The sequence below is a fragment of the Nanorana parkeri genome, unplaced genomic scaffold, assembly GCF_000935625.1.
Source record: "Nanorana parkeri isolate BGI_ZX_2015 unplaced genomic scaffold, ASM93562v1 scaffold14, whole genome shotgun sequence".
NCBI classification, from domain to species: domain Eukaryota; kingdom Metazoa; phylum Chordata; class Amphibia; order Anura; family Dicroglossidae; genus Nanorana; species Nanorana parkeri.
Window position 1 is genome coordinate 2,281,861 of NW_017306282.1, and position 23,778 is coordinate 2,305,638.

General features: G+C 41.6%; 1 protein-coding gene across 1 annotated transcript in view; it reads right to left on the minus strand.

The window, feature by feature from the left end:
* The window catches only part of TSPAN9 (tetraspanin 9), a 154,462-nt gene extending 131,021 nt beyond the window's left edge, over positions 1-23,441 (minus strand). Inside the window, exon 1 of the mRNA XM_018557675.1 lies at positions 22,980-23,441. Coding sequence (XP_018413177.1) covers positions 22,980-23,303 — 324 coding nt within the window. The 5' untranslated portion in view covers positions 23,304-23,441. The remainder of the gene's footprint in view (positions 1-22,979) is intronic.
* Between the last annotated feature and the right edge of the window lie 337 nt (positions 23,442-23,778).

Sequence of the window (23,778 nt, forward strand, 5' to 3'; positions counted from 1 at the left end):
GTGATTTTCCAGCACTGTAGCATCTGGTCAGAAATGAGGTTTTCAGCTTTGGGTTCAGATCCCACCAGAGGCACACATGTTGGTCCTAGTGTCTACATGCCTGTAGACATTAGATTGCAAGCTCCAATAGGTACATGAACTGAGCTGAGGTTCTATGTTCTCTGGTAAAGTGCTGGAAAATATGAACGGGCAATATAAAGAAATAAGATTGACTCTGACCAGCTCAATATGGGCACCCATATCCTAAACATCAGAGTAAAATTCTGGCACCATGCGATGGCCTAAATCTTGACTCCTTCACCAAGGAAGCAAAGACTGTACAGCATGTCCGAGAGGAGCCACAATCCAGGTATCACTGTAGGACAAGCAGCCAATCGCAGCTTTCAATCAGCAGGAATCCACTGATCCGTGAAAGAGGAAACTTTATTCAACATGGCAAATTATTCAGCAGACATAACAATGCATCAGCTGCTGAGGACAGGCCAACTGATTTTGTGCTACACCAAGCACTTTGTCTGAGTCTCCAGAAGAACTGTTTGGTGTAGCATGAAAGCAAAGCTACATTGTAAATTCTGCTATTGACTGAAAGCTGTGATTACCCGACTGCCCTCCAGGTCTACCTGGAACTGAATTGAGGTGTTTTAGTGTCTCAAGACAAGACAGATGACTACAAATAGAGAAAGGAGTTGCTGATAATAGATAGATAGATAGATAGATAGATAGATAGATAGATAGATAGAAAACGGATAGATCCTCAGATACATAATGCTATAGATGAATAGATAGCCAGATAGATATAAGAAAGATAGATAGATAGATAGATATCAGATAGGTAAATATATAGTTATGAGATAGATTAGATAGATGGATATCAGATAGATAGATATAGAATACAGATATATAAATAGACAAATAGATCAATAAAAGGATATAAAGAGATAGATAAATAGATAGATTCATAGGCATATATGATATAGACGAATAGATAGATAGATAGATAGATAGATAGATAGATAAAACAATGATGCATTTACCGTGCTAACAAAATCAACAAGCTGCTGTTATGTTATCTTTTATTACAAAGCACTAACACCCTGCATGTAAGTCAATCTTGAAGATTACACGCGTGCAAAGCATGTACCGTGTTGTCATTATCAACTTCACTTTCCTGCTATTTTAAGGACCCTATTATCTAGAGTCTTGGCCATCTTCTATATCCACTGGAATGACAGGTCTATGACTTAGCTAAAGGGAATCAATAGTACATAGATAAAAGCAATGTGTACACTGGTTTATGGAGTATATTTTAAAAGATCTTTTCATTAAGTGTTGTTACTGTAAATGTTTGCTATAAAGTCAGACGAATTAAACACTGATCAGACATTTAACACATGATCAGGTCAGGTAAAAACTGCATGGGCCTGCGTCTATAGGCTTCTCTTCACACCAGAAGGGTATTGCATTCCCATACCAGTCTTTTCAAAATGCGTATAGACATGAGCAAACTCCTCCTTGATTCTCTGCCAATCAACCTTGAGGACTAAAGATGAAGGTGACTGGACCACAGAGCATTATGCATCGAGTTTTTTAGGCTTTACAATATTATGAGAAAGGGATTTAGTCAATTCAGTAATTTGTTGCACAAGATGAACACCAGGACAAATATTAGAGCCTCTCAGCGGGCAGCCTGTATTGTGGTTTTTCAGTGGTCCCTAAACTCAAGAGTTCGGGTTTACTTTCAAAGTTAGGAGGGAATCAGGAAGGGTGAACGAGGAAGGTAACGCATATCTGGTTTAAGGACACATGAGCTAAAGCTGGCATCAGGTCAGGTGGCACTGTGACCGCTAATACCTGCACAGTGTTCATTCACTTTGACTGATGTCATTGCATGGAAACCCCAGCTTTAGGTCACGTGACACAAAACTGAAGCACTGTTTTGCTTATTTCATTAAACATGTAGCCATACACACCTACCAACCCTTCCTAATGCTTTTGAAAGCTTTTTAAAGCTGAATACACAGATACAGAATACATAGCAGAGTTGTTTTACCTGCCAAAGAATTTGAATTTCTATCTATCTAGTCCTGAGAAGTAAACAGCTCTGCCACACAGCACAGCCCTGTCGGGCAGGGATGGGAACCCGTTCTCTCCTTGCTGCAGTTTCACTGTTACTTATAGTGTTCCTTCCCACTTCCAGACTGGACTTGGAAAGGAGGAAAAGCACGCTTATGATATCAGCGTGCACATTTCACTGCAGCGCACCTGATTGGCTCATTGTGCTGTTTATTCCTACCCCTGTCTAAGCTCTGCTGTACAACGGGCTAACTGAGGCTAAATTTAGTGATGTATTAATGATTATAAAGCTGCATTAATTGTGTCTTTTATATCTGCATGGAGCAACTCAGCTTCAAACAGGCCAACATCGTCATGTCCACTTTGAGATACAGAACTTGCAAGCATGGGCCCAGCAATTACCATATTTTCCATATATTTAGCCTGACCTAATAACATAACATTAATTTTATGCAGAATAAATTTGATATAGTTTTACGCATGGTTTGATATATCTCTCCATAAACCCTTTCCTCCACTTTTTTGCCTACTAAACATAACAAAGGTTCAACCTGGCTAATCTGGCCACTTGTTGCCATTTTGTACAGATGATGAAAGTCTCAGAATACATCTATCCAAAAAGGTTAATGGCAGGTGAGATTACACTCTTTTTAAAAGGCCATTATTCCAATTAGCACCGATTGAAATTTGGAAATGAACTTAATGGCTTGCCAAAAGAGGCAGATGTTCCATGGAGCTGCAATTGTATAAGGACATTCATAAAGAACAGGAATGAAGAATAAATATGGGGCTGTTGTGTTGGTATGGGGATACTGAATTGGTAGTGCTGAATTACTATTAAAGCAACAGACCTGAAAACAAATGTTTGCCTTTTATTGCTGTAAACATCAGCAGCTGAGCTGTACCTGAATGAAGACATAATTGGCTGGAAGTGGTCCAAGGCCAACGTTTAAAGCAAGAAAACAGAAACGGTGCCAAGCTGCTGAACCTTAACGTATCAGCACTGCAGCAGTATTTAGGTTGCATTAATAATTTTTAAGAAGTAAAACGCGATGAGACTAAGGCAGGAAATGGTTGGCAAGCAGCAATCCCATCATCCCCAGGAAAACAAACTGGCACAGAGCTAGGATTGCCACCTGAATGGCATTTTACCTGTTTAACCAGTAACAATGGGATTACTTGCTGAATCTATTAATACGCCAGAGATTAGAAGACCGGTAGAGGACAAGGCATTCAAGCAGCAAACTTTTCTTATGAATATATGAAGTTATAGAGTTATATATATGGAGAACTAATGCAAAGAGGCCTTAAACTAAGCCAGGTAATCAGACTAAGGTCTCATTCACACTGCTAAGAGCCGGCCTGTACAGATCGACCGGAACTGCACATCCGTGCGAGTGTCCATGCTCGGACGCAGGCAGGATCCATCCTATCTGCATACGAGTATGGACATCCACACCTGCACAGATGTGCAGCTCGGGTGAGCATACAGCGGCGTACTCTCATAGAGGCGAACAGGCTGCTGCATACAATTACACGCAATACCTGCCATTACTGGGGACTGCCCCATACGGCCGTGCACGCCGCACGGTTCTGTATGGCCCGGCTCTTAGCAGTGTGAATGAGGCCTAAGACAGCAGTAAAAAAAAAAAGCAATATATACAAAAACAGGCATTCAAGACTCGTTGATCTTGCCAGAATTCTAGTGTCATTGTAACTTCCTGTGAACTGCACTGAACTGAAATCTCAAACAATGTTATAAGCCTTCCCAGTTCCCTTCTGTGGACTACAGAACACCTATTTTTTCTGGGGACATAAGGAGAGGGGGAGGTGTTTGTAGTCCAAATCAGGAGAGTAGCCTAGGGTGAAAGCATTACCCTTACATAGATACAGTACAGTGAATAAGCGTTGTCACCCTAGGACACGATTTGTGCTGGGAGGATCATCAGGTAAAAATAGAAGTGGCTATACAGAGAAGTAATGACTCCAAACAGTATATAGGCGAAAGTCAGTTAGAGCCACATACAATATAAAGGAATTTTCTCCAATGAAAAGGGTTGTCATTGGTTTTAAAATAATAATTAGGTTATTTTAGGAGCTAATTTTAGATACAAATAGTGTTCAGCAGGAGTCCCCCACAATTTATCTTTCTATTTCACCAAAGGTTCTTTAAATAAATTCTGTCTTCTGAATAAAAGCAGAGCAAGTTTCTGAAACGTTACAGGAGTTAATCTTAGCAGAGTGAGACATTCACAAATCTTGTAATCTATTCAATAAACACAGACGACATTATAAATGAGATTGTATAAAAGCGATAGGCTGCCTGGTTATGGAAGGGAGAAGGGCATCTTTGGAAGATAAATTACAGTTTGTAAATTACAAGATTAAAGAACGTGATAGGATTCGGTGAGCAGCACAACCTTTCAGCTACCCACCGGTAACAGGACCAGATAAGCTACAATAACCCTCCAATTTTCTTCTTGTGCCATAGTCTGACCTCCGCTATATCTCCTGGCAATGTTCAATGCTGGTCCCAGCAAAATGTGGCAACCCGATCTCCCCGTCCCATGGCTACCATATGAATAAAGGATGGATTTTGAAAGCAGAAGGTGGATTACAGTACAGGCAATAAGGTCTGATTTATAAGAACTGCAGCAAATGTTGAGCAGCCACATACCTAACTGTTTCCTATGGGCATGTAGTCTACTATTGTTCCTGTTTCCCTGCTCCAGTTTTGTAAATCAGGCTCAATGCCAACCTTGGTCTAGCATTATGTAGAGAGTGTATATAATGATCATTTGTTAGCTATCTGACAGTAACTGACAATCATTTCATGTCAATGACCAGCCTAAGAGTGAACCTGTGGTGTATTCCACTGTAAAAATCAACGCGATGATTGGAGAGCACACACCAAAAATGCAACAAGTACCACTTAAATAATCCAAACATTATCAGACATCTCATGTGTCCTGATAGAGTAGGCCTTGGGTTGACCAAAATACATACATTCAAACCCACACATTGTCCTTCAGCAATCCAGTTCCAAAGCCTCTACTGGTCAATGAAGGCTAAGGTATTGGATTGTTGAATAGCTGGGGTGGGCTTTAGGACCAGCAGGGTACAGTGCCCAGGACTGGGGATCCTGGAACATGTTTAGACGACTAAAATAATACTTGCAGAAACCCCTGCTCAGTACCCATGCCCCCCAAAAAAGTCAAGTTTTTTTTCACCCATGCGAAGGAGAAGCTTCAGACTGGGAGACTTTGTACTGTGAATGTGTGGCTCCCAGTTATCTGCTTCTGGTAGAAGCATAGACACGTAAGTATAAGACTCTGGGAGGTTCTGGGCATGGGGAGGAAGGTCTTTTATTCTTTAACATAAATCTTTAACATAAATCTGGCAGGTTAACCTAAAGGTGCCCATATAATGCAAATTGCTGGTAGAGAAGGGTCATTTTAGACATTCTCTGATGATATGACCACATGTAGGAACTGCTGCTGACTTTACCTCCATCCACTCACCCATCATTGACCACCCATATCATGATGGAAGTGGGTAAGCGAAATGGTCATGTATGTGCTGATAAAGCCTTCAATTGAGTACCTTTTGTCTTACACCTCCCTCCTGCTCATGATATAGGAGGTCACCAGCAACCTGGACCACTCATACTCTTCAGTTCTACCGTATATGAGCAACGTCCACTGACCTTCCACCCCTGGGGGGGGGGGGGGGGAGGGTCTTTAGATGCATAATGTAGAGACATACCTCTGGCAGTGAACAGGATCAAGACATGTTTGTAGCCTGCAGTGACAGAGATACATGCATGGGTCCGGATGGTGAATAACTTTAAACAACTCTGATGTGAAGTGATTGGGTTGAATATGGTAACATTGCAGGCATGTGTAATAGAAAAACATCTAATTCATCAAATCCTGATGTATTATCGAGACAAGAGCAGCAGCAGATTTATCACAGCAGAAATCTCGGTTGGTTACAATGACGTTTTCCATCTTCTTTGATAGATTTGTTGTTCCCTGGCTTTATAACAGGCAATCGTCAGGAACGCTCCAGGTTACTCTCATAGTACAAAGCTATTTGAGGCTGAACATTGGTCTGCTGTGAATATTGTCATCACCGATCTTCTTAGATGAGGTGTTTTTGTTGGTATGCTGGCTCTAATCACAGAAGGATCTTCATAGAAAATAGGTAGATACCATTTTAAATGTATAATATTGCCCTGAGCCTACTTTAATTTTTTTGTTTTGAAATGATCAAGTTAAAATAGTGTTTTCTTTTCCCGGTAGGCTATAAAGTTTGTAATACCTCTCTTAGGCCCCATGCACATGACGATTGAAGCTGTGTCTGGGGATTCCTGCTGCAAAAACCTGCAGTTTGTTGCGGCAGGAATCCCAGCGGTCAATACAGCATCTGTCATGTAATCATACATAGAAGGACCATTATCTGCGGATTGAGATAGGTGCTAGTTCCTGGATGCAATTTGTTTGCCGTCAGGGGCAAGCATCATCCTGATCCACAGGTGATCGTTCCATATACGATTGCATGTGGACAGTGGCAGACAGATGTGGCCTCTGTCAGCCTATAATTCACTTGAATAGGCACAGAATCCGCATGGACACACCTGGGGTTTCTGGTGCAAGAAGGGTTCTTGTTACAGGAATCCACAGCCGCAGATTCAATAGCCGTTCACCTGAGGCCTTAAAGTGTATCTAAACTCAAAAACAGAAATGTAACATATTGCATCTTATCACTCCTTGAATGTGGTGGCTGTGATAGTTTTCTTTTTTCTTTATTTTTACCTGGTGATCCTGCAAATAACACACTTCCTGTCTCTAGGTGGCTACACTCCACATTTCTCAGTGAAGAGGTCCATGGTTGTCACACAGGCTTGACTTTAAACATGTCTGCCTTTGTTCATCTCCCTTACCTGGTGATGGGAATTTTTGTTGACATAGAAAGGATAAGGATGCTTGTGATTTCTTTTCAACTCATGGGAAGTGATCTGGACCTCTGGCAAGAAAAAACGGTATTTTGTGTAATAATGTTCTTAGCCCGATAAAGGAAAACTAATGCAGCTACCATATCTAAGGACTGGTAAGCTGCAATATATGACTTTTTTGTTTTTAGGTTTAGATATGATTTGCAATAGAAGCACAGAGGTGTTTAGCTGTGTCTGTTTGCAGTTTTATATGCCTTGTTTTAGCACCACCCAAAAGGGCAGTACAATCTGGGGCGTGATTCTCATGAAAGTGTGCTGCGTTGAAAAGGCGTGCATTCCCACTGTATTTTTGATGCGTAGCTTTCCAAGTACCCCTTGAGAAGGGCTAGTGGTGTCAGACTTCTTAAAGAAAGTGACTCTAAGCTGGGGTGTAATGTTAATGTATTTTACTTTCTTCTTCCAACTTTTTTCTCTCTTTAACCTGCGGGTTGGCAGCATTTTCATGTAAGGTCTGCCTTAAAATAAACCTGTTGGTTTGCCCTGCATGGCAACGGCTGTCACTTTCAAGTCCCATCAAATACTAATTTCAGGTAAGCTACAATCATAACTCAAAATGTGTTCTCATCAAATACATTTATACTATAATTTTCCTTTTTAATAGTAACATCAGGCAGAGGCATAATGCAAAGTAAGAATGTCTGACGCAGATCAATTTACTCCATAAACACGCCGGTGATGCTCAATGATTCATCATCAGCGAAGGCACACACATTTCAATAGACACGGCAACCACCCAGGGGGACAATATGCCGACACATGTATCTTCCTCACTCCACTCAACAATTGGATTCCTTTCTGTCCAGAGTGAAAGAGATGAGGAGGCTGTAACTGGAGGACGGGGAGGAAGCGTATACGCTGGGAAGAAATGAAAGCTGATTAATGGCCAATTCCATTCTATGCGCAACTCCAACAGCTGTCCAATCTGTACTTGTTAGGCTAAGTGCCAACTGTCACAGGACATTTTGTCAAGGTTCCCCCTCTGACTCTGTCCATGTGAAACTCTGGGAATCATCAAGAGATTGTCCTTCAGCCTCGACACAGGAGCCATTACATCATTTCTTCCATTACACTTTTTGTCTTTTATTCAGGCGTTAACTAGGTGTATAGATATCAGTATACTATATGCTGTAATTACTTCATGAAAACTGATTTTCATACAAAAGTTTATACAAATATTCCCATAAGAACATTTGATAATCCCAGCAGAGACTTGATGAATATTGCTTGAAATGTCATCTGTTTTTATCATTCGGTTTTGGAATGAATGAACAACATTCACATTTAGTTTGTTGAAGAAAAATTTGCCAACCTGCTCCTTCGAATTTTTTTCATCACTACAGTTGAAAATCTTTGTCAATTTGACCCCATTAACTATTAGAAACAAAACTATTTCTAAAAACGAAATTCTACTGGTGTATGGTCAGCTTTAGTGTAGTGTCTATCAATTATATTAAGTTATACACCTCATTGGAAGGATCTCTCACACCTCTTGACATGCTTGCAGTTCCTTGCAATTGTGTATAAATAACCTGCTAACATGTATATATTAAAAATAAATATGCATGATAGATATATATACATTAATTTATTATTATTATTACTAATACTACTATTCATTTATTCATCAATTTATTTATTTTTATGTCAGAAATCAAGGGTGAGCCGTAAGTTTTATTTGCAGCGCCACAAAAAGGGAATTCCACACAACCAATCAATTTGCAATCAGGTTTATCAGCTTCACAGAATGGTGGGACATCTTTGACTTCAACACTTCTAACGTCACTATTCTGAAAAAAGCAAGTTGATTAAAAAGCCAGAGTGAAGTCAAAACCCATGAAACTTGTTCTAAGTCTAAGTCTGTGCCTCTGCATTAAAGCCATTGGACCTGCATGACTACTAGACAATCAGCTTTTTTAAAAAGAAAGGCAAGATCCGTATGCCCTCAGTTGAGGTTTCCCTCAAAAGAAAAAGTCTGGCCCCCTAGTAGTGTGTTTGTGGGGGTGATGCATTAAAACTGGAGTAATAAAAGGGAGCTTTAAAGCCCCCCAAACACTACAGACAATAAGAATTCTTGTTTAATTTTTCCATAGAAAAAAAAAAGTGAAAACTGATTGGTTGCATGTGGCATCAACTCCAAATTGTGCAAATTTTCTTTGCTCTACTTTTAATACATCAGCCTCAGGGAATGAAAAATAATGAGAGGGGGACGGAGGGACAAAGAGAGAGAAGGTATGAAGAGAAAGGAGGTATTATGGAAGTGAAAGAGCGAAATGTAACAACTAGAGGTAATCTTATTGTACATTGATCCTCAAATCTGAATTGTTATACACAGGAAATATGTACTGTCAATGTCTACTTATAGAAAAACTTGAGTGCAGCTACTTTATAAGTCAAATGCAAAGCTGCCAGCCGACCTCCACATGAATGGAACAATCAAGAAATCATCAGCATTTAATTAAATCTGAATTCCATGCAACTATAAAGACATAAATCAATGCAGAACTGTACTCATTAATAATTAATTAAAGGAGAACTATGAGGTGAGTGAAAATCACTCACCCTCATAGTTCTAGCCAACGTGTGACAATTAAACTGTCACACGTCGGCTCAATAGATCGGGAAGTGAGCGAACACATAGCGTCGCTCGCTCACTTCTTGATCATCTCCCTGCAGAGAGTGGTGACTGTCAGTCACCGCTCCCTGCAGGGATCCCCTCCCTGCTCCGATCCTTCAGCGCTGAGTGGAGGAACGGATCTGTAATGTCGGGATCCGTCCCGGCTGCGGCGGTCTCAGTATACAGCGAGCTGTAGCTCGCAATATACTAAGCTTTGGGTCATGGGAGGAGAACTATGGGGAAAACACATACCCCATAGTTCTCTTTTAAATGCATCTTTTAAATGCAAGCAGTGTAAGACCTGGTAATAGCCTGTTGCTGTATACGGAAAAGCAGAGCTCAGACCGGGAGAGGCAAAAGCAGCACAAGGAGCCAATGAATTGTATTGCAGTGCTCATGTTCTAACAAGGAACATGCTAATAGCAACAAATCTGTGTAAACTGCAGGACTGGATTTACAGAAATACAAATCCTTTGGCAGATAAGGCATGTATTTCATCTATGTATTTAGCTGTTTGCCTGGAGTTTATCTTTACTGTCAATCATACATAATTAATCTAAAGGATATTCAGAGACTTACCACTGCACAAACATGTTTACAGAGTGCTAATTTCTGTATATTGTTAAGATGGTGGATAACTTGCAAATAACGGCTTTGCATTTGAAAAAAAACAAGAGACTCACGGCTCCAATTCCACCAGACTGCAGATCAATACAGGCATCAGGTGCAGGCTGCAGTGTGCTCCCACTTGTCAAACAATATCTCTCCAACCAGCCATACAAAACCGAGGTCAATAAAATTCCAACTTTAGTGTTGTAAATTCCATGCAAACTTCAAAATACAAGGGATGCACCACTATAGTACAAAACTCAAAAATTCCCAAGCCTCAGCCTGCCAGCCAGCCTGCAACCAAACAAGTAGCCTTGTCAACAGTATGAGTTAAAATCAGAGGTTTTAGTTGCACAAACGTTTGGCCAAAAATATGTGGAAGCCACACTGCCGCGCCAAGGCACCTCTGCAAAGTGTGGTCCTAACTCTATGTATCCGAGTCTCCAAGTGTGAGCATATTAATGAAGTTGATAAATTACATGCAGGTGATGTATTATCCTTCTTCCCCCGCCATGAATCTTTTTTCTTTCTTCGCTTCATTTCATCGATGTCCAATTTAATAACACAATTTCCCCTAATTTTCATGCTTATTACACCCGGGCTCATGACGCTGCAGCACGCGCCTGTCTTGCAGCCGCAGATGTAACTAGCGAGGTAGAAACGCGGATGAGTTTATTGAACAGCTATCCACACACTCCATTACTGCCAACTCCTCCCTGACAAGCCGGAAAATGTTTGAAAATCACTCAGTGATGATGAATAGTGGCATCAATTTACTTATTAGACATGTCAATCTTGTCTTTTAAATGAGGGATCCATCCTAATATAATTTTCCAGTACACATCCACCCCCACACAACTAACGTTTCCACCTTCTCTGGGAAAAATGCCGCCCTTATGAACTCTTTCCTATTAATAAACATATCCCGTTTTTCCGAGCAGGCTGGTAAAAGGTGGCCAGGTGGTAACCCTGCACATGGCTGAGATACATCAGTTATGGGGAAGTTAAGGCTAGGATATGGGTATTAAAGACATAAAAGTGGTAATTACTTTGTCTTAAAGGGCACTTTGCCACCATTTCCTGATAAGTGCCACCAGCACGTGGAAAACTATAGCAATCCCTACTTCTTCAATGGTCTTTAAAGACCCTGGTGCCCAACCTGCATGCAGCCCTTCGGCTGTTTTAGTGCAGCTCTCAGAGCCCATTAGCCAGTAATTGCTTATTTAAGGCCAGTGAAGGAAAAATATGTTTTGGATTATTTCTTTCACACTTTTCTCCTTTTTATTTTTAATGGGTCTTGCTAAGAGAAATATCAAATGTTGCATCAATAGGCGCTCTAGGGAGTATTTACGTAGGCAGATTGGCTTGTAAAGGCACTGTATTGATTGATATCTATATCAGTCTTATGTAACAGTTCTTCAGGCTCCGACTGTCTCTTGTAGCATGTTCCCAATCTCTAAACACTCTGTTAGTATGTCCTATGTTTACTTCCTGTAGCATGTCTCTAGTCTCTGACCAACTACTGTAGTGTGTCCACAACCTATGACCTTTTTCTGTAGCATAACATATTCTGAATAATATGTTCAGTCCTTTCAGGGGCCACTACCAAGGATCACTTATACTGTGCAAAAGGGCCACACTGGTGTAAGGGGTGCTTACAGCCTTTCGGATCCTTTCCTGACACAGAAGTATATAACTGAGGTCTTACTTTATAACTGGAGGCGCTGGCAGAACAACCAGGGTCACAGCAGTCGCATCTACGGCCAGGCCCTGGCAATCAGCCACTTGGGGGGGGGGTCCCGGAAAACAAGAAGAGGGCCCAGCCCCGGGAACCACCAAGGCGCTGACATTAACTCCTTGGAGTTCCAGGTGGGGGGCCTTTATGGCTTCTTGCACCGGTGCCTTGAGATTTCTAGTTACGCTTCTGACTGGAGGGATTCTTCCTCCAGTTAGGAGAAGGACATTGGCTGTTGGGTGCAGGAGGATTTCCACAACCTACAGAGGTTGTTGAGAGTAAAGCCTGTGACAATGCAGCCATGCAGAGTGAAGCAAATCTGTCAGGCACGGAGCTTCGCATGCAGTGTGTGAGCTGATTGCAACCAGATGAAAGACTGCATCTTCAGCCAATCGGTTCGCACGTAACAACCAAATGGACTTTACATCGTTTATATCGGGTTTATACGTGCGAGCTGATTGGTTAAAGATGTTTCATCTCTGCACGCTCAGCTATGCGAGCTCTCAGTCCAAGCTGACGTGCTGGACTGAAAATGAAATGACACACTGCACCCGAAGGCAGCGCGCCACCGTTCTGCGCTGCTTCGCGTGCATTGTGTCACAGCCGTTAGACCTGGGATTCTACAACCAGGCTTTTTAGACTAAAATTACTAATTACACAATGTAAACTTACATGTACAATGCACTCACAGTTGTTACTTTTTATACTGGTGCGAGCAGTGCAGTTTGCAGTGATCAGCGTTTTGAGGGGTCACAGTCAACCTCTCTTAAGAAAGCTTAAGTAAGTTGCGCTGCCACCCAATGAAATGCTGGTAACCACAAAGCACACCAGTTGTTTTCACCTGTGCATTCCTGTCCTTCCTTGCATACTGTATGTATGCGTGTTTTGTTAATCTGCCGTTTGTCTCAGATTGCCTCATGCATCCCATTTGCTTGAAGAAGCTGTACAAACAAGAGAGCCCAGGACACACCAGTCAATCATCTTTCTTGTTAAATTGGACAATAGCTGACAAACTATCTTTGTACTGGGATGACAGCCATTCAGGCAGTAGAGTAGACTGGAGTTGTACATTACTGTCTAGATTTATACCCACTCCCGTGTAAGCATAAACAGTACATTATCTGAAAGATATGTGATCGGGAAGGTGAAAAAGTCAGTAGTGTGTGCTGAAGGGACACTATTCCGCTAGCCATTAAAATGACATAAATATACCTAATGGCTCCTTGCCGAGTCCCTTACTGACTGGCTCTACTGTGAGGTCATAGCCATTGGGGCCTGAGACCCTACACTGGGGCATTTTCTTTGTAATATCCCCTTCGCACACCGTACCATTATACCCCAGAATCCAACGGGTCCTGGAACAACGTGAATGGTGCCACAGTATACAATTTAGTAGATATGTTGTCCGCTTACCATTCTGCTTCGGAATATCATCTTTATTCATATTCCTTTAGCATGACAATTGAATGCAACATTTCGGAGCCTCACAGGACCCCTTAGTCAGGCAAAGTGTCAATAAACAAAAGTGCTGTACATCTTTAAATAACCAGTGCATCTAACAAAAAAAAACAGAGCTATCACCACGCACTGACGTCATATTCCCGCCGGGATAACTGTATTCTGGCGGGAATATGACGTCATTATGACGTTATGACGTCAGTGGGTGGTGATTGCTCTGCTTTTTCATGATTTTTTGTTAGATGCACTGGTTATTTAAAGATGTACAGCACTTTTGATCATTGACACTTTGTCTGACGAAGGGGTCCTGTGAGGCTCCGATACGTTGCATTCACATGCCATGCTAAGGGGATACAAATAAAGATGATATTCTGTAGCAGAATGGTGTGCGGACAATATATATTCTAAAAACCTACACTGGGGCAGATTCTGCATCTGATAAGACTTTACAAGGGTCCTCTGGAAGTTAAGGGCCCATGTGCATGTTATGTAGGTGAAGTGGGTGTTGGAACCCTTGTCCTGCTCTGACAGAGACCTGGGCACTACTCACTCCAAGGGCATGCCACAGGCAGGTGTCATTCTTATAGATGCCCTAATTGTTCCTATAACTATTCTCACACAGCGGCCCTTTGCTACGTCCAGCACTTACCCTACAGCTCCCTTTGAAAAGACACTGTCACTTTACATGGGTAAGGTGACAGCATCTCTTTAAAGGAGATTTCTTTTCATTAGAATTTAGGGTTCACCAGCTACACTGTCATTTTCATTGCTTGGTAAACCCCCTCTCTGTATCTCTATCTGCATCAAGAGCAGAACCTTACGGACAGCATAGAAGAATGCAGAGGAATGTGACTGTCTTCAGTAGGTGTAAACGAGCCCTGCTAGGGCTATCACATCCATCACAGCTCACTGATAAGCACCTAGCCTCCGATTGGCCCTTTATTCTCTAATCTGATCTTCCAGCGTGGGGAAAACCAATATCTTTTGCCAAGAGTGAGAACTCATCTTATACATCACTGTGTGGAGGTGTCACATAAATACTTAAAGTGGAACATTTTTCGTGAGTAAATGTGACACATACAAACAAAGAAGCGTGAAAGGATGCTTTGAAGCTGAAAAACAAGTGCATCGGATCATCGACTGCGGCAACATAGCCAACTTTATCAATAGTAATAACTGGTGATGTTCTTTATTAGGCCTGTATGTGCTTTGGAGGTACAGCATGTGTCCTCTGCCAAAGATCGCTGGCCGCTCTTACAAACTGCACAGAGCCGTAGAAGCACATGTGTTTTTAAAGTAATGTACTCTTTTTACCTTTTTGTTATGCTTAGTTGCAGCTCAGAGCTGCTGACCTCCTGAAGCCTCTTTTCAGCCACTTTCACCATCAAGGTGGGTCTCCTGATGGTGACAACACTAGAACATGCCTGTATAATGTGTGTCGCCACAGCTTCTACACAAGCTCATTTGTCATCATGTGTTATTATAAGCTCATTTGAAAGGGTGACAACACAAGAGAACAATTAGCAGAAAGATAGAGAACGTTGTCAACCTATAACAGAAAATGCCAGAACAAAGACCTTTATGGCAGGGCCACCAGGTAATTTATGAAAGCTGCAGTTTTAAATAGATTTAACATTTCTTTATAAATTACAGGTTAAATCCTACATGAGTGATTGGGTTTACAAATATATCAATTAGGGATGCACCGATATATTGGCCGAAAATTGCACTTTTGGCTAAATGCTGAAAGTGATCACTGAGTGTTTGTAGATAATTGAGGACATAATAAGGTTACTATATCCTCAATTATGAATGAATGGGAAGTGATCTACATCCCCTCCTGTTCATTCATAATTGTGGTTATAGTAAACATACTCTGTCCTCATGTTATGAATGAACAGGAACACTCATAGAGGATTCAAATGAATCTGAATATGTATCTGCCTGCCTGTAATTACTAGAGGTTTTAAGAATAGGTCTATGTACGTTAAAGTAGTATTAAGCTCTCAACCTTTTTTTAAATAATGAATCCAGATTAAAACAAATATACGTTGCTCAGCAAAGTATGTCTTTACATTTTTGCCCTAGCACTTACAGTCATCATGTTTCTAAATAGCTGCCTCCATCTCTCTCAGATCTGCTTCCCTGAACTTCCTCTCCAGTACAAGTTCACAATGGACAACACTGTCTCCAGCAGATGTCCATCTACTAACTTGGAGAAGAAAGCAGGAAGGAAGAAGGAGTGAGGAACAGGAGATTGGCTTGGCTTGCTGTGCCTGTGTGTTTGTGGAGACATACATAGCTTACCAGCACACAGGGGTGGCTCCATAGGACCCTGCAAGGAAAACAGCAACCCTTAAACAGGATATCAGGGCCAGTGTTGAGGGGACCAGCTAATTCTACAGGAAACTAAAACTTTTAAACATCAAGAAGCAGCATCCATTGTAAGTGATTTAATCAGCATCTGAAATAGCTTTTGGCTTTAATATCACTTTAAAGTGTTGCCTGTTTTGACGTTCCAGAGCTCTAAGGATGTTATATGTGTACAGAAAAATATTTCGCCATGAAAAGCTAAAAGCCCAAGCAATTTATCCTCTAAATATGTTTGTGTGTCCCGTTTGTGTAGACAGGATGATTAGACTTTAATTTCCTATTATTTTTATGGAGTGCTGCCATATTACCCAAATTTATGTCAACGAGTTAATTAATTAGGCAAAATGAAAATTAAAAAAAAAAATGTGATTTATGTCCCTGCTGTGCGATACCAGTAATGAAGAAGCAATAGTTAATTAAAACAGGGCAAGACATAACATTATAGCAATAAATCAACCACTTCCTAGAAATAAAGTATATATACATTGCTGTCAGGCATATGAGCAAAAGGACTGCAAATTTACTAAAATATCCATAATTAATATGCAAAAGATTAAATGATCTCTGGAAATCACGACTGCCCAGCACACAGCTTTATATTATAGCAGCCATAAATTTAAAGGGGAGTTCCAGGCAACAGGCATATTGAGCATCCAAGGGGCGAGAGTTCCTAAGGCACTGATTTCTTTGAATTTCATTGGGAGGTACACATTCTCTATTTTTTAACATGCATATTCTTATCTGGAAGCACAATTTTCTTAAAGGTAACTGATTACACAAAAAATTACCCCATGGTCTACAAACAGGTTATTTTCTATTAGGATGTAATACACCTGGCAGCAAGGGAGGAGTTTCATGTTCCAGAAGTTGGATACCGCTATGCTGTAGCAGCTTGATTTTCTGTTTGCAAATAGTATTCCTAAAGCTTAGTTTGAAATGATTGTATTTCTTCATTCTCCGTTGTTTTTCTTCCCATTCACACCTAGGCATTTTGTCGCTCAAAGCTGAGGGCGACAAAAGGCTCAAGACAAGGAATCTTATTAATTTCTATGGCCCCTGTTCACTGCTGAGCACTTTGTCGCAAGCAGAAAAATGCATTTCACGGTAAAAAAGTCGCGCGACCGTCGCGCGATTCCAAAGGCTACTTGGCTGTATCCCAATGGAAAACGCCCTACAAAACGGCCCAAAGTAGTCCCGGGACCTTTTCAGGCGTGGGCCGTTTTGTAGGGCGTTAGGGATGGGCGGAAATACGGCAAGGTGGGAACGAGGGCATTGAATACAATGCAATTTATATTTTTGACCGTTTTGTAGAGCGTTCGTCGATCGTAGAACGCCCTACAAAACGGTCAGGTGTGAACGAGGCCTTAGGGTTTCCTCACTGGATCATTGTACAGCGAGGGAGCATCCTCAAGCATCAAATACCATGCAGATCACAGTTTAAGAGGCTGTTGTAGAACTCCGGCCAACCTATTTTTTGGATTGAATGTGGAACGGTTAGATCCAAAATTACATTTTGTTTTTACTGCCTGTGTACCCATTGGGGAGATGTCCCTTCCCCTTCCTCTCCCAGTGACAACTTCATCACTAAAATAAGAGAGGCTAAATCACTCTAAGGCTAGCCACATGCTGTTAGATTTCTTATCTTCACCCCTACATGCTGAACAAGAGACAGACTGTTTAAGCATGGATGAGGTATCATTTCTCTTGTTCAGGCAAGGAATTCCCGTTGGCGGATATTGCTCTCACAGCAAGGGTACCTGAACACTGCCTACATCTGTTTGTATATTTTCCACCCGGCTCCTTGAACAAAAGTTGACTGAAAAAGCGCCTTCTCTTGAACTGGGCAGTGCCGACAGGTCCACCGACAACTCAAAATTTGAGCTGTGGGTGGCCAGTTTAGGAGTAGGGAATGCTAAAACATCTGATGGGTTTCCATTGTTGCCTATGACCCCACTGGAGATTTTTTTTCTTACTTGTTCTGGTGACAACAGAGAGGGAAAATGTTTCCGAAAGAGACCACGGACAACAGACAACATTTAGATTGTGTCAGAGCTACCCCACGTTGGAGTTACATTTTAAGATAGCTTTCCTTGCCAATGCTGTAATTAAGCTCTGGCAGCTCTCACATCAAGCAAGACCACGAGGTGCCCTATCATTAAAACTTAATGCTAGTTTCATGCTGGTTCTGAATGAAACCATGGAATTCTTAAAAACACTTGACCTTTGGATACACTAACTAAATTCTATTAAAGGTCATCCCAAATGCAGACTTGCCCCTCCATATAATCAGTGTGTACACCGCACAAGCACCCTTTCTTTGTTATGCTGTAGCTCAGAATGCCAGAGTCATAATTAAAAGCTATAAGCATGCTAGCTCTCAGCTCAGACATCTTTAATCTCAGTAAGAAGCAAGAGCAGATGGTACAAAGCAATCACAAACACACTAGTAAAAAACAGTCCTTACAAATACAAAAAAAAACCTCAAAGTTTAAAGAGGACCTGTGATCAGCAAAATGACACAGTGGATGTACAGAGAATCTGCAGCACTTGGGGAGACTTGGAGCATGTACTACAAATAATCAGTTTCCACTTAATCATGTGAAAGGAAGGGCCCACTCATACGATGTGTGGTGATTTACTAAGCCAAATAGGCTGTTCACTTTACAAGGGAATTTGCACATGGCAGGGGAGATTTCCATTAGCTTTGGGAATGTGGTGAAAATTCACTTTTCAAAAAATACCCAATTATGAGCAAGTTTGCACATGACTGGTTGATGGAAGTCAGATGAGCGACCATCACTAAGCTAAGGGGAAGTTAAAATTAATAATACAAGTTAAATATGAAGTAAGTATACAGAGAAGCAAGAATCTAGCTGTGCTGCAGTGCTTATGTGCTAACAAGGGACATACTGATAGGAGAAGAGAACAGAGTGACAGAGAGATGAGCTCATCGTGGTACTGCTTCTTCTTTCACTGTTGGATCACAGGCTGGGGGAGGGGCCAGACCTGCAAGTGTTACTTAGCTTGACAGGACTTTGCTTTGTAAAGGATAGAATGCGTTGGACAGAAAGATGAATCCTTTGGCCCTTATTATATATGTATTCTATCTGTATTTAATGGTTTGCCTGGAGATCAGCTTAAGTGGATTGCAATGTCACCCTCTTGGTTATACAGCATTGTAAGCCTGGTAGCTGAATAGAATCCAGGGCCGTAACTACAGATCACGCGGGGCCCCATAGCAAAAATGTGACTGCCAAACAACCTCTCTCTGAGCTGTAAGTAACAATGCCAAGATCCCAAAGACTCCTCTTGTGCACCTGAAGTTATCTCTACACTGTAGACTTTCCAGGGGATTAGAGTTGCCATCAACTGCAACCACTCCAACCCTTATCTTATGTTATCTTCACATGTTCTATGTTTAATTGCCTCAACAAGCTAATGGGGCCCCCTCCACCCCCAGGCCCCATAGCAGTCGCCTGCCCTGCTATGGCTATAGTTACGCCACTGATAGAATCAGAAATGTTTTGGGACGTCTAGCAATTCACATATATTCAGTTTAAATAAATGGATACTTAGGTGTCTGACTGCGGTTTAGAAGTAAAAAAACTAAAAGCCATGGCTTGGCAAACTTCATCAACGGATGAACTCCCAGAGACATTCACCACAGCTGGAGTGCCAAGGTTGCCTAACACTGACCTAGTACAGGGGGGGGGTCATATAGTTCAGATGTATAGTTCATATGTTGTGAACATGTGATCTAAGCTGTCAAGGCTTGGACCACATGAGAGTTTCGAACATTTTTTCCATTAAATACTTTTTTTATATAAAAAATTAATGCAACATAATGGTAAAGCTGGCATGTGCCCTATTAATTCATATTAAATCATTTATGACCATTCACCCGTGCATACCTGTACCATCCCCTGCCAGCGGGTGAATGGTCCATACAATACACTGCACAGCCCTGCAGTATGTAATAAGCATAATGCTTGCAAATGGCAAGTGCTCATTGTTCAGCACAGTCACATGACCACACTGACCAATGAGAAGCCCATTTGAGACGCGGACCAGTGCCTGGAAGAAGGGCTTCTCATGATCAGTGTGGTCATGTGACCATGCTGTGACCAATGAGCGCCCACCATTTGTGAGCATTATGCTCATTACATATTACAGGGCTGTTACTGTAGAACGGCTGGTGCGGGATCACACCGGGGACGACACAGGTATGTGCTGGGAGAGGTGGCGGGGTGGTGTCGGTATGGCTTAGCAGTCAGTGAGTGGAACCAAGGTGTGCGGGAGGGGTGAGCCCAGACATCTGACACTCCCAAAAGTATGTCCAATGACCAAGTGAAGATCCAAATCACCTCCAACCACACCGGAATGTTTTATAACTTATTTTACAGCTGCCTTTTTCTGGCTTTAATGACAGGTCATCTTTAAAGCTGATCTCCAGGCATTCATAAAAGACACAAACGATTAACTCTGTGTTCTTTAATACATCGTAAATTTGTAAAGTACAAGAATTTGTCCTCCGAGGGGAAGGGGCAGCTCAGATGTGCTGCAGTAATTATGCACTAACAGGAACATACTGACAGGAGGAGCGAGCAGAGAGATAAGCTCATCAGTTAGCTACTTCTCCTTTCAATGTTCAGTCACAGGCTAGGGAAGAGAGAAGACCTGTCAGTGTTACTTAACTGCAGCAGAGAAAGATCAGGTCTCGGTGCTGTGCTATGTTGCATAGCTGCATAAATCTCAGGACTGGATAGACAGAAATATGAATCATATATGTATGTCAGATTGTCTGTGTACATTTCTGTTTGCCTGGAGTTCAGATAAACCAAAAGCCTTCATTGTCTTTAGTCAGATCAGACTCAAGCTTGCATTATGGGAGCAGAAGACTAAAGCACAGCCACTATGCAGCACTACTATGTAGAAAGCAATATATAATGAGCAAATACTTATGTACATACATTCTTACAAACTCCATACACTTAAGTCTCCTAAAACATTTTTTACATTGAACTCGATATATTTAGATGTGTACCTTAAAAAACCCCGTTGATAACAGAATAGATTCCACGTGAGGAGACTTTGTGATTAAATGTGACAAAGTGTAATTCATGGCTGAAATGAAGAGCGCTTTGAATATGAAGGCTGTAACATAAACTTGCCATTCTTCTTCCGTTTTCTGCAATGAAATCGCAGGCTGCTGCTATGACAGAATATATTACGGGTTGCGCAGAAGGTGCGCGGCGTAAAGAGCGAGCTTAATCGATGGTATAAAGTGCCACATAGGGGCTTTTCACTAACTAATAATGCGGCATAAGCACATCTATCTTTTTCTGATTACAGCGTGCTGGGAGCTTGCTGCACTGAGCCTGTTTTAAATAGGAGACCGGCCTCCTCGCAGGGGGAGGCAGAGGGGATGGGGAGAGAGGGGGTTTAGAGTGGTCAATTTTGACTCTTTCACTGCCACACGTGTCACTCCGCAACAGAGGTCTCTACTTATGTCACAAAGTGGACCTGCTCTTTAAGTAGGCTTCTTCATCCGCAAGCTGGATCAGCTCAGTGCCATGTGCCCAGCTCGTCAATGTCACAAAATGGGACCGTGCCAAAGCCAGGAACGTTACCTTAACCCTTGCTGTCGCCTATTAAAGTGATGGTCAGCAGGATGGTGCTGTCTTTTGTCTTTGTAGTTTTCGCTGAAAGCCCAAAGGTGTCTTTGGTGCATTGCTTCCTTCTTTTTCTGTAGCTCCCCCCCCCTTTGCCTGATACTCAAAAGTTATTTCAATGGAAGCAGCTGGCAGCGGCTTGAGAGATAGCTACCATTCCAAATCCATAATTAATTATCCATGCATAAATCTATAGGGTCACTTTGGTCAGTATCCTAAAGATAAATGAAGAGTGCACAATGGGCGGTTTGGGTCAAATGCCAATATCTGTATGTTGTGACCTAATGCCAACCGACCATCTACAAAAGTTGGATTTTAGTAGAAATAAAAAAAAAAAATGTTCAAATATTAAATATATATATCTCTATCTATACATCTCTATCTATATATGTATATATAGATAGAGATGTATAGATAGAGACATATAGATATATGTATTTAATATTTGAACCTTTTAAAAAAAAATGTCTACTAAAATCCAACTTTTGTAAATGGCAGGATGGCATTTTATTATACATTTAAAAAAAAATATATTATATATTAATAAATATATATATATTAATTGTGTTGCCATTTAACGTTTCTCAGCTTGACAACTATCACACTCTACAGCATGTGATGATAAGCAATTAATTGTTTGCCTAGACCTTAGGTTAGGGTCACCTGACTGCTACTCGTGCCTCTGACTCGCGTGGCGGTCACAGAAAAGGCTGTCACTAAAAAACGCTGCATGTTTAAGGATCTTTCCCCGAAGGCTGAGCAGATGCAAGTCAGCATCTTAGCGATGAATCTGCATGCTGGGATTTTTCAGTTGAAGAAAATAAAAAGGCAATAAATCTCGAAGCTGATGTGTGATCTCGTCCTAATCTGAACATGATTGGGCCATGAGGAGCAAAAATGACTCCTGCATCTACTGTATGGGGATCGAAGGACTGCAGTGGCCATACCTTGACCATACCTATTTTGTATGGATTCGGCATGGAATTTCTTTGGCTGTGCCTTTAGCGATTTTATAGTTTGGCACAAGAAGCAAAAGTGTGGGCATTTATATTTTGGCCAGTGTGCATATATGGTTGGAGAACACTTGGGTAGAGCATATGAGGCATTTAGACACATACATGATAATTAGATAATAATAATATTGACAAATGTTGTATTACTATTATTTACATAGATCATGCAAACTCTAAACCAATCAATTATGTTCATCATTAACCCATAGCAGTACCCCCCTCCCTCCCTATCCCCCCAAAAGCTTAACCCTATAGCAGCTGCAGCACTGCTGCCTTGTGTGTGATGTGGAGCAGCGGAGAAGTGTTCATAAAAGCCTGTAAGGACATATCAGGACATATCAGATAAGGAAAGATCAGCATAGACAGGGCAATACAGATGCATCACAACTTTATATAAGAAGAAAGTTGCACTTACCCAAAATATCAAGTTAAAGAGGAACATCATGTATTTCAAACAACAGAGGCAGCCCCGAGCCATGTTGCACTTTTTGAATTCTAGAAGAAAAACAAACGATAGATCCAGGTAAAACACAACATATTTGCCACCTTTGGGAGCGCTGTACTTGTCCCTTTTCACGCCGGTTTGACTCTGCGTGCGAGATCCCGAAGTGCCAAAAAAAGCCCCGGCTGTGAATCCTCGACCAAACTCCCTACTGGAGGTAGACGGTTTAGCCGAATCCCTGCTGTCCACGGACGGACTTCGATGTATGGAAGAGTCCTCGCTACTGGATTTTTCCATAGTCCTTCCCTTGTCCCTTTCCCCGGCTATTGTTTAGCATGTCTTAGAATGAAATCCGGCACAATGTGGAAGAGCAGCTAATAGCCCGATCCCTATTCACAAACTGGACACCTTCGAAGAGTCCTGGAGGGAGGAGGAGGGGTGGGGAGGGGGGTGACAGAGAAAGCAACCCAACTTCAGAGAACGCCACCATTCATCAAGCTTTATTTTTTGGGGGAAAAAAATAGATTTTTGTGTTCCAGACCTCCAATGAATTAAAAAAAAATCCTTAAAAAGAAAGGATGCTACATCGGAGCGGTCTAGTCCGAGAAAGCTGCTGGTGTCACCTAGGAGACTTTGCAAGGCTGAATATTCGTCAGTGTCGTTTTTTCTGATCTATCTGCTGTTGGGTCTGTGTTTGGCTGCTGAGCTGTGCTAGAGAGCACCATCAGCAGCTGCTGCACTAGTGGGCAAACCCACAGAAAATCCCTGAGCC